The 12412-nt window shown below is 39.8% G+C and overlaps 1 protein-coding gene across 1 annotated transcript in view; it reads left to right on the top strand.

Moving 5' to 3' along the window:
- The window catches only part of LOC115226097 (mucin-5AC), a 101714-nt gene that overhangs the window by 67442 nt on the left and 21860 nt on the right, over positions 1-12412 (top strand). Inside the window, exons 7-8 of the mRNA XM_029797077.2 lie at positions 9785-9899; positions 11059-11213. Coding sequence (XP_029652937.1) covers positions 9785-9899; positions 11059-11213 — 270 coding nt within the window. The remainder of the gene's footprint in view (positions 1-9784; positions 9900-11058; positions 11214-12412) is intronic.

Genomic DNA, 12412 nt, shown 5'->3' with positions numbered 1-12412 from the left:
ACGGACGTTAAACGATGATGATGATGATTCTTTATCTTCATCTTTCATTGCCTACTCCATGCAATGTCCACTTTTTCAACATGGTATTGGGTTGTCTGGAAAGTTCGTGTCGATTTTTGAAGGAAAGAAAAAGGTCAATAAATACTTGCCATTACATTTTTAATCAACCAAATATGAACCATTTTGTTGCACAATGCGTCTCCATCTTTCCTTTAACTTGAAAATACCCTCTTCTCCACTGTTGCTCAAAAACCAGTGTTGGTTTGTTTATGTCACCATAACTGAGCAGTTTGGCAATAAACAGATGAATAGAATAAGGGCCAGATTTGAGAAAAAGAGTAAAGTACTGGTGATGATTTGTTCAATTAAAAGAACACTCCAGCATGGCCATCGTCTAACGACTGAAACAAGTAAAATATTGGGTTGTCCGGAAAGTTTGTGCTGATTTTTAAAGGAAAGGAAAAGGTCAATAAATACTTGCCATTACATTTTTAATCAACCAAATATGAACTATTTTGTTGCACAATGCGTCTCCATCTTTCCTTTAACTTGAAAATACCCTCTTCCCAGAATTGAGGTGGTTTCATGGCAAACAATTCATCAAGGTATCTTTTTACGTCATCCAAGGAATTGAAATTTTTACCATTAAGACTATTCTGCAGAGACCTGAATAAGTGGAAATCCGAAGGAGCAATATCTGGTGAATATGGAGGGTGGGGTAACACATCCCAGCCAAGCTGCAGCAATTTATGTCTGGTTCCCAAAGCATCAAGTGTCGAAAAAGAACTTTCTTATCTTCCATTTTAAAGGGTACAGAATTAACACAGGTTATAGGAACACAAACCTTCTTCCACGAAAAGATAGCTTAAACTGTGCTCTAAATGGAGGTGTAGTCAAATCCTATTTTATGGACTCAGCCATGTTCTAAAATAAGTCGAAAGGTAAGCTACTATAAATCAGCACGAACTTTCCGGACATCCCAGCCGAGCTGCAGCAATTTTTGTCTGGTTCCCAAAGCATCAAGTGCCGAAAATGAACTTTCTTATCTTCCATTTTAAAGGGTTATAAAATTAACACAGGTTATAGGAACATAAACCTTCTTCCACGAAAAGATAGCTTAAACTGTGCTCTAAATGGAGGTGTAGTCAAATCCTATTTTATGAACTCAGCCATGTTCTAAAATAAGTCGAAAGGTAAGCTACTATAAATCAGCACGAACTTTCCGGACATCCCAGCCGAGCTGCAGCAATTTTTGTCTGGTTCCCAAAGCATCAAGTGCCGAAAATGAACTTTCTTATCTTCCATTTTAAAGGGTTACAGAATTAACACAGGTTATAGGAACACAAACCTTCTTCCACGAAAAGATAGCTTAAACTGTACTCTAAATGGGGGTGTAGTCAAATCCTATTTTATGGACTCAGCCATGTTCTAAAATAAGTCGAAAGGTAAGCTACTATAAATCAGCACGAACTTTCCGGACATCCCAGCCGAGCTGCAGCAATTTTTGTCTGGTTCCCAAAGCATCAAGTGCCGAAAATGAACTTTCTTATCTTCCATTTTAAAGGGTTACAGAATTAATACAGGTTATAGGAACACAAACCTTCTTCCACGAAAAGATAGCTTAAACTGTACTCTAAATGGGGGTGTAGTCAAATCCTATTTTATGGACTCAGCCATGTTCTAAAATAAGTCGAAAGGTAAGCTACTATAAATCAGCACGAACTTTCCAGACATCCCAGCCGAGCTGCAGCAATTTTTGTCTGGTTCCCAAAGCATCAAGTGCCGAAAATGAACTTTCTTATCTTCCATTTTAAAGGGTTATAAAATTAACACAGGTTATAGGAACATAAACCTTCTTCCACGAAAAGATAGCTTAAACTGTGCTCTAAATGGAGGTGTAGTCAAATCCTATTTTATGGACTCAGCCATGTTCTAAAATAAGTCGAAAGGTAAGCTACTATAAATCAGCACGAACTTTCCGGACATCCCAGCCAAGCTGCAGCAATTTTTGTCTGGTTCCCAAAGCATCAAGTGCCGAAAATGAACTTTCTTATCTTCCATTTTAAAGGGTTACAGAATTAACACAGGTTATAGGAACACAAACCTTCTTCCACGAAAAGATAGCTTAAACTGTACTCTAAATGGGGGTGTAGTCAAATCCTATTTTATGGACTCACCATGTTCTAAAATAAGTCGAAAGGTAAGCTACTATAATCAGCACGAACTTTCTGGACATCACAGACAAGCTGCAGCAATTTTTGTCTGGTTCCCAAAGCATCAAGTGCCGAAAATGAACTTTCTTATCTTCCATTTTAAAGGGTTACAGAATTAACACAGGTTATAGGAACATAAACCTTCTTCCACAAAAGATAGCTTAAACTGTACTCTAAATGGGGGTGTAGTCAAATCCTATTTTATGGACTCACCATGTTCTAAAATAAGTCGAAAGGTAAGCTACTATAAATCAGCACGAACTTTCCGGACATCCCAGCCAAGCTGCAGCAATTTTTGTCTGGTTCCAAAGCATCAAATGCCGAAAATGAACTTTCTTATCTTCCATTTTAAAGGGTTACAGAATAACACAGGTTATAGGAACACAAACCTTCTTCCACGAAAAGATAGCTTAAACTGTACTCTAAATGGGGGTGTAGTCAAATCCTATTTTATGGACTCAGCCATGTTCTAAAATAAGTCGAAAGGTAAGCTACTATAATCAGCACGAACTTTCCGGACATCCCAGCCGAGCTGCAGCAATTTTTGTCTGGTTCCCAAAGCATCAAGTGCCGAAAATGAACTTTCTTATCTTCCATTTTAAAGGGTTACAGAATTAACACAGGTTATAGGAACACAAACCTTCTTCCACGAAAAGATAGCTTAAACTGTGCTCTAAATGGGGGTGTAGTCAAATCCTATTTTATGGACTCAACCATGTTCTAAAATAAGTCGAAAGGTAAGCTACTATAAATCAGCACGAACTTTCCGGACATCCCAGCCAAGCTGCAGCAATTTTTGTCTGGTTCCCAAAGCATCAAGTGCTGAAAATGAACTTTCTTATCTTCCATTTTAAAGGGTTACAGAATTAACACAGGTTATAGGAACACAAACCTTCTTCCACGAAAAGATAGCTTAAACTGTACTCTAAATGGGGGTGTAGTCAAATCCTATTTTATGGACTCAGCCATGTTCTAAAATAAGTCGAAAGGTAAGCTACTATAAATCAGCACGAACTTTCCGGACATCCCAGCCAAGCTGCAGCAATTTTTGTCTGGTTCCCAAAGCATCAAGTGCCGAAAATGAACTTTCTTATCTTCCATTTTAAAGGGTTACAGAATTAATACAGGTTATAGGAACACAAACCTTCTTCCACGAAAAGATAGCTTAAACTGTACTCTAAATGGGGGTGTAGTCAATCCTATTTTATGGACTCAGCCATGTTCTAAAATAAGTCGAAAGGTAAGCTACTATAAATCAGCACGAACTTTCCGACATCCCAGCCAAGCTGCAGCAATTTTTGTCTGGTTCCCAAAGCATCAAGTGCCGAAAATGAACTTTCTTATCTTCCATTTTAAAGGGTTACAGAATTAATACAGGTTATAGGAACACAAACCTTCTTCCATGAAAAGATAGCTTAAACTGTACTCTAAATGGGGGTGTAGTCAAATCCTATTTTATGACTCAGCCATGTTCTAAAATAAGTCGAAAGGTAAGCTACTATAAATCAACACGAACTTTCCGGACATCCCCGCCAAGCTGCAGCAATTTTTGTCTGGTTCCCAAAGCATCAAGTGCCGAAAATGAACTTTCTTATCTTCCATTTTAAAGGGTTACAGAATTAATACAGGTTATAGGAACACAAACCTTCTTCCACGAAAAGATAGCTTAAACTGTACTCTAAATGGGGGTGTAGTCAAATCCTATTTTATGGACTCAGCCATGTTCTAAAATAAGTCGAAAGGTAAGCTACTATAAATCAGCACGAACTTTCCGGACATCCCAGCCAAGCTGCAGCAATTTTTGTCTGGTTCCCAAAGCATCAAGTGCCGAAAATGAACTTTCTTATCTTCCATTTTAAAGGGTTACAGAATTAATACAGGTTATAGGAACACAAACCTTCTTCCACGAAAAGATAGCTTAAACTGTACTCTAAATGGGGGTGTAGTCAAATCCTATTTTATGGACTCAGCCATGTTCTAAAATAAGTCGAAAGGTAAGCTACTATAAATCAGCACGAACTTTCCGGACATCCCAGCCGAGCTGCAGCAATTTTTGTCTGGTTCCCAAGCATCAAGTGCCGAAAATGAACTTTCTTATCTTCCATTTTAAAGGGTTACAGAATTAACACAGGTTATAGGAACACAAACCTTCTTCCACGAAAAGATAGCTTAAACTGTACTCTAAATGGGGGTGTAGTCAAATCCTATTTTATGGATTCAAACATGTTCTAAAATAAGTCGAAGGTAAGCTACTATAAATCCACGAACTTTCCGGACATCCCAGCCAAGCTGCAGCAATTTTTGTCTGGTTCCCAAAGCATCAAGTGCCGAAAATGAACTTTCTTATCTTCCATTTTAAAGGGTTACAGAATTAACACAGGTTATAGGAACACAAACCTTCTTCCACGAAAAGATAGCTTAAACTGTACTCTAAATGGGGGTGTAGTCAAATCCTATTTTATGGATTCAAACATGTTCAAAATAAGTCGAAAGGTAAGCTACTATAAATCAGCACAAACTTTCCGGACATCCCAGCCAAGCTGCAGCAATTTTTGTCTGGTTCCCAACATCAAGTGCCGAAAATGAACTTTCTTATCTTCCATTTTAAAGGGTTACAGAATTAATACAGGTTATAGGAACACAACCTTCTTCCACGAAAAGATAGCTTAAACTGTACTCTAAATGGGGGTGTAGTCAAATCCTATTTTATGGACTCAGCCATGTTCTAAAATAAGTCGAAAGGTAAGCTACTATAAATCGGCAAGAACTTTCTGGACAACCCAATATATATCATAATGTGTCTTTCTCACCAGATCTGTGTTTCTCCATTTTTAATTCAATTGGATTCAGTCAGTTCTCTGTGGCCATGGTTGTATATCGCTTTTGTAAACTGTTTCATGCAGGAACTCAGTAACACCGTGGTTTAGATTGTTTGTGCCACCCGGGGGTGCGTGGCTGTCTTTGGACCTGCCTCTTGCCTCTTCTGTTTCGCATGAAAATCACAACATAATCCATATATACTTTTCTACTCTAGGCACAAGGCCCGAAATTTTTGGGGAGTGGGGGTCATTCGATTACATTGACCTCAATGTGCTACGGGTACTTAATTTATCGACCCTAAAAGGATGAAAGGCAAAGTCGACCTCGGCAGAATTCGAACTCAGAACGTAAAGACAGACGAAATACCTATTTCTATTTCTTTACTACCCACAAGGGGCTAAACACAGAGGGGACAAACAAGGACAGACAAAGGGATTAAGTCGATTCCATCGACTCCAGTGCGTAACTGGTACTTATTTAATCGACCCCGAAAGGATGAAAGGCAAAGTCGACCTCGGCGGAATTTGAACTCAGAACGTAACGGCAGACGAAATACCTATTTCTATTTCGTTACTACCCACAAGGGGCTAAACACAGAGAGGACAAACAAGGACAGATAAAGGGATTAAGTCGATTACATCGACCCCAGTGCGTAACTGGTACTTATTTAATCGACCCCGAAAGGATGAAAGGCAAAGTCGACCTCAGCGGAATTCAAACTCAACGTAAAGACAGACGAAATACCTATTTCTATTTCGTTACTACCCACAAGGGGCTAAACACAGAGAGAACAAACGGATTAAGTCGATTACATCGACCCCCAGTGCGTAACTGGTACTTATTTAATCGACCCCGAAAGGATGAAAGGCAAAGTTGACCTCGGCGGAATTCAAACTCAGAACGTAACAGACGAAATACCTATTTCTATTTCGTTACTACCCACAAGGGGCTAAACACAGAGAGAACAAACGGATTAAGTCGATTATATCGACCCCAGTGCGTAACTGGTACTTATTTAATCGACCCCGAAAGGATGAAAGGCAAAGTCGACCTCAGCGGAATTCAACTCAACGTAAGACAGACGAAATACCTATTTCTATTTCGTTACTATACCCACAAGGGGCTAAACACAGAGAGGACAAACGGATTAAGTCGATTACATCGACCCCCAGTGCGTAACTGGTACTTATTTAATCGACCCCGAAAGGATGAAAGGCGAAGTTGACCTCGGCGGAATTCAAACTCAGAACGTAGCGGCAGACGAAATACCTACTTCTTTAGTACCCACAAGGGGCTAAACACAGAGAGGACAAACAAGGACAGATAAAGGGATTATTAAGTCGATTACATTGACCCAAGTGCCTAACTGGTACTTATTTAATCGACCCCGAAAGGATGAAAGGCAAAGTTGACCTCGGCGGAATTCAAACTCAGAACGTAACAGACGAAATACCTACTTCTTTAGTACCCACAAGGGGCTATACACAGAGAGGACAAACAAGGACAGATAAAGGGATTATTAAGTCGATTACATTGACCCCAGTGCGTAACTGGTACTTAATTTATCGACCCCGAAAGGATGAAAGGCAAAGTTGACCTCGGCGGAATTCAAACTCAGAACGTAAACCCAATAAAAAAAGACGAAAAACACACAAAAAAGAAACGAAGTTCCTTCTAAAATATCCCTAAAAAAGACTGTCCCTCTTTCTTCTTTTAGCTAGGCTCGTGTGAATCTGATTGTTCACTTGTGTTCTAAGCCTTAGAAAAAAATACTGACGCAACACGAAGTTCATTGCTTAAAGGGAGACAACTGAGGTGAATCATGATTCAATTATTTATCCTTTTAGCATTTTAAACCGAGCATATCTGGCCAATATATTCTTCCCTTTTGGGTCATATCCAGCCTCTCACACCTACCCTACAGTGTCATTCTAAAAATAAACAATCACATCATTGAAATCTCAAAGCTACGAGATAATGCATCATGAACTAAAAACGTTAAAGCACCCACTACACTCTCAGAGTGGTTGGCGTTAGGAATCACTGTGTGTATATATATATATATATATATATATATACTCTCTCTTACTTGTTTCAGTCATTTGACTGCGGCGATGCTGGAGCACCACCTTTAGTCGAGCAAATCGACTCTGGGACTTATTCTTTTGTAAGCCCAGTACTTATTCCATCGTCTCTTTTTGCCGAACCGCTAAGTGACGAGGACGTAACACACCCAGCATCGGTTGTCAAGCAATGCTAGGGGGACAAACACAGACACACAAACACACATATATACGACAGGCTTCTTTCAGTTTCCGTCTACCAAATCCACTCACAAGGCACTGGTCAGCCCGAGGCTATAGTAGAAGACACTTGCCCAGGATGCCACGCAGTGGGACTGAACCCGGAACCATGTGGTTGGTTAGCAAGCTACTTACCACACAGCCACTCCTGCGCCTATATATATACATACACACACACACACACATATATATACACACACACACATATATATATATATACACACACACACACACATCACACACACATATATATATATATATATATATATATATATATTCGATGGGCTTCTTTCAGTTTCTGTCTATCAAATCCACTCACAAGGACTTTGTTGGCCCGGGGCTATAGTAGAAGACATTTGCCCAAGGTGCCATGCAGTGGGACTGAACCATGTGCTTGGGAAGCAACTGAAAAGAGCTCCTATGTATGTATGCAAGCTCATGCATCCATCTAGTGAATTTCTTTCAATTTCTGGCTATAAAATTCACTCGCATGTCTATAGTGGAACTCACCTGCCGAAGGTGTCACGCAGTGGGACTGAACCCCAAACCATGTGACTTGGAAGCAAACTGCCTTTCACGAAACCTTGTCTGTGCTTAATTTATTTAATCCTGCTTCTTCGATTTGATTTCTTGATAACGGAATTTATTTACTGGGCAGTAAGTCAGTACTTTAAGTCTGTGGGAAACTGTGATTCAAGGGAGACAAGCGCGATGAATTGAAAATCCCACAATCCATTTTCTTATCTTGTACTGATTTCCCCACCACGTTTCATATGCGCACACATGTATTTATGTATACATAAATATACCAAACACACACATAATACATATATATATATATATATAATATATATATATATTTGTTTTCCATTTGTGGCTTCGTTGTCGAAAAATAGTTCTGGTTCCATGTACTCGTGCTTCGTACTTTTTAGTTGTACACGTTTGTGATGTCCTGTGTCCATATGCATATATATAATATATACATATATATATTACATATTATATAAGTTATAGATGTAAGTATTACAATTATGTATGTATGTTATATACATAGAGAGAGAGATGTAATGTGTGTAGATATAATATATATATATATTATATAGGAGAGAGAGAGAGAAGAGAGGAGAGCGGAGAGAGTGGGAGAGAGAGAAGACAGACAGACAGAGAGAGATGTATGTGTTGTGTATATATATATATAGAGAGGAGAGAGAGAGAGACAGAAGAACAGAGATGATGTATGTGTGTATATATATATAGAGCGAGAGAGAGAGAGGAGAGAGAGAGGAGACAGACAGACAGACAGAGAGATGTATGTGTGTATATATATATATATATATATATAGAGAGAGAGAGAGAGAGAGACAGACAGACAGATAGAGAGATGTATGTGTATATATTAGGTATGTTTCTCCATTTTCTCATTTTGTGTGTGTGTATATATATATATATATATACACTACACACATATATATGCATGAGGGCATATCAGTAAGTGTGCATAGATATATAAATATATGTGTGTGTGTAGGTGTATGTACATGTAAATATATATATATATATATATATATATATATATATATATATATATTTACTATATTATCAACTGCTATTTCCAGTATCCAACCTGCTTGACAGAGATGGCATTTAATAACACACAAAAACCATTAGATTCACTTCAACATTTAAATTTAATTTGTCAAAATATTTTTGTCGCTTTGAAACCGTAACCTATTCACTGACAAAATTCTGTTACATCAATCTATTTTATCTGTATATGGCTGTGTGGTAAGTAGCTTGCTAACCAACCACATGGTTCCGGGTTCAGTCCCACTGTGTGGCATCTTGGGCAAGTGTCTTCTGCTATAGCCCCGGGCTGACCAATGCCTTGTGAGTGGATTTGGTAGACGGAAACTGAAAGAAGCCTGTCGTATTATGTATATATATATAATATTATGTTGTGTGTTTGTGTTTGGTTGTCCCCCTAGCATTGCTTGACAACCGATGCTGGTGTGTGTTTATGTCCCCTTCACTTAGCGGTTTCAGCAAAAGAGACTGATAGAATAAAGTACTGGGCTTTACAAAGAATAAGTTCCAGGGTCGATTGCTCGACTAAAGGCGGTGCTCCAACATGGCCGCAGTCAGATGACTGAAACAAGTAAAAGAGTAAAGAGTAAAAGAGAGTATATTGTTGTGGAAAGATCCTGACCGCCCCCAAGCAACTAAAAGTGGACCAACACATTGCTATGAAATAAAGAACTGTGATATGAGCAATTGATGGTAAGCAGTTCACTGTGAGCTGTTGGCAGAGAGCATTTAACCTTGTGTAACAGTAATTGTAGTCTGCCATGTGAATACCTTCTTTCCCCTCCTTCATTAAATTATTTACCCAACACCAGGATATAAAATGTATCTTTACAGGTTTGTCTTTTGCCTTCCATTTAATTTCAGAAAAAACAAAGAATTGAACCAATATTGTATATGACAGAATGGTTCATGTGTATATTCAGTCGGACATTGCCTTGGACAGCTGTTCTACGAGTGTGGGACATGTTTTTCTGTGAAGGTCAGTAACCACACAACCTGTTTACTTGTTATGCTACACCATATGTATCCTGGAAAAACACAATGAAATGCATAATCTCTCTCTCTCTCTCTCTGACAGACAAACAGAGAGATAGAGACAGACAGAGAAAGAGAGAGGGATAGATACAGACAGGGAGAAAGATCTAGACAGAGAGACAGATCTAAACAGAGAGACAGATAGAGAGGGAGAGACAGACGGACAGTCAGAGAGAGGCTGACAGACAGAGGGAGGGAGAGAGAGAGAGAGAGAGAGAGACGGACAGACAGAGGGAGAGAGAGAGACGGACAGACAGGGAGAGAGAGAGACGGACAGACAGAGGGAGAGAGAGAGACGGACAGACAGAGGGAGGGAGAGAGACGGACAGAGAGAGAGAGAGACGGGAATATTTCAATGCACATACTAGCTTGCATGCAGTTACACTTCCTCAGAGATACATATGGAGACATACACATGCATACAATTACTGGTATATTCAGGTGTGACGTCAGGTATTTAGGAGGACAGGTGTGATCAGGGTGATTAGAGACTGGTGCTAAAAAAAAGTGGGGGGGATAGAAAATGTACTGGTACACCAGTGTTTTGTTATGGTGGGGTGGGGGAGTCAAGGATGATGGTAAGATAATGTAAGTGTGGGGGTGGGTAGGTTAAAGAGGGGTGTTAACTGAGTATGAGTGGGGGAAGGGTAAAGATCAGTGGTTGGGGAGGGGTAAAGAGTGGGGTGGTGGTGGTGGGGGTAAAACTGAATGGCGGGTGGAGGTAAAGAGCAATGGTAAGGCAGTGTGAGGGGGGAGAGGTTAAAAGGGGTGGTAAGTCAGAGCAAATAAGCAGTAATCGAGAAGGTAGTGTTGGATGGGGGAGAAGAAACTGGCAGCATGTCTGATATCAGAACTGGTGATTGTGGGTGTGGGTGGGGTCAGTAAAATGGGTGGTAAGTGTGTGAGTGTGGGGGGGAGTAGTATGTAGGTGATGGGAAGAGAAGTGGTGTGTGTGTGTGTGTGATGACAAGATTATTAGCGAAACAGGAGTTAAGTAAGTGGCAGCAAGAGAGAACAACATTCAACGAAACGGGTGGCAAGAATAAAAGTAGGTGGTTTGATGGAGCATCAGTTAAAAGTGTCCTTTATACTTTTTTTTGCAGGTGTGAAAGTGATGTTTCGGATAGCCCTGATATTATTCAAGTTGACCCTTGGCACGCCAGGCAAACTTTCTGAGTGTCCATCATTGTACGAGACGATGGATAAATTAAAACACATCCCCCACCAAATGATCGACGGAGATTTCATCGCTAGAGAGGTTTGTACTTTGCTTCTTTTATCTTTCTCTATCTGTATCTGTATCTTTTATGGTTTACTTTTCTGTTCATCAATAAAATGTGTCTGAAACGGCTGTAGTGAACCACAATCCCTCTCTTTCTCTTTTACTCTCTTTTACTTGTTTCAGTCATTTGACTGTGGCCATGCTGGAGCACCGCCTTTAGTCGAGCAAATCGACCCCGGGACTTATTCTTTGTAAGCCCAGTACTTATTCTATCAGTCTCTTTTGCCGAAACGCTAAGTGACGGGGACGTAAACACACCAGTATCGGTTGTCAAGCAATGTTGGGGGACAAACACAGACACACAAAAACATACATATATATATATAATATATATATATATTATATATATATATATATATATATATATATATATATATATATTATATATATATATATATATATATAGGGGCGGCGAGCTGGCAGAAAACGTTAGCACGCGGGCGAAATGCTTAGCCGTATTTCGTCTGCCGTTAAGTGTTCTGGGTTCAAAATCCGCCGAGGTCGACTTTGCCTTTCATCCTTTCGGGGTCGATAAATTACAGTACCAGTTACGCACTGGGGTCGATGTAATCGACTTAATCCCCTTGTCTGTCCCTTGTTCGTCCCTTCTATGTTTAGCCCCTTGGTGGCAGTAAAGAAAATATATATATATATATATATATACATATATACGACAGGCTTCTTTCAGTTTCCGTCTACCAAATCCACTCACAAGGCATTGGTCGGACCGGGGCTATAGCAGAAGACACTTGCCCAAGATGCCACGCAGTGGGACTGAACCCGGAACCATGTGGTTGGTTAGCAAGCTACTTACCACACAGCAACTCCTGCGCCTCTGTTGTTATTTGTTTAGTAGCTTAGGGGTTTAGGCATTTGGCTTACGATCATAAAGTTGTGAGTTTAGTTACCGCTGATATGTTGTGTCCTTGAGCAAGACACTTTATTTCACGTTGCTCCAGTCCACTCAGCTGGCAACAGTGTAATTCAAAAGGGCCAGCCTTGTCACATTCTGTGTCACGCTGAATCTCCCTGAGAACTACTTTTTCAGAAAATGAAAAAAATAGTGTCACCATTCCATAGCAAAACTGTTGTCCTGTACTTTGGACAGTTTTTGATATCTTGGCATCTGAAGCAGCTGGAGACACGATTGCTTGACCAAAAGAACTCTGTATTGC

This window comes from Octopus sinensis, linkage group LG29 (genome assembly GCF_006345805.1).
Source record: "Octopus sinensis linkage group LG29, ASM634580v1, whole genome shotgun sequence".
NCBI classification, from domain to species: Eukaryota; Metazoa; Mollusca; class Cephalopoda; order Octopoda; family Octopodidae; genus Octopus; species Octopus sinensis.
The sequence above is the reverse complement of the archived record's forward strand: the minus strand, read 5'-3'. Positions and strand labels throughout refer to the sequence as shown.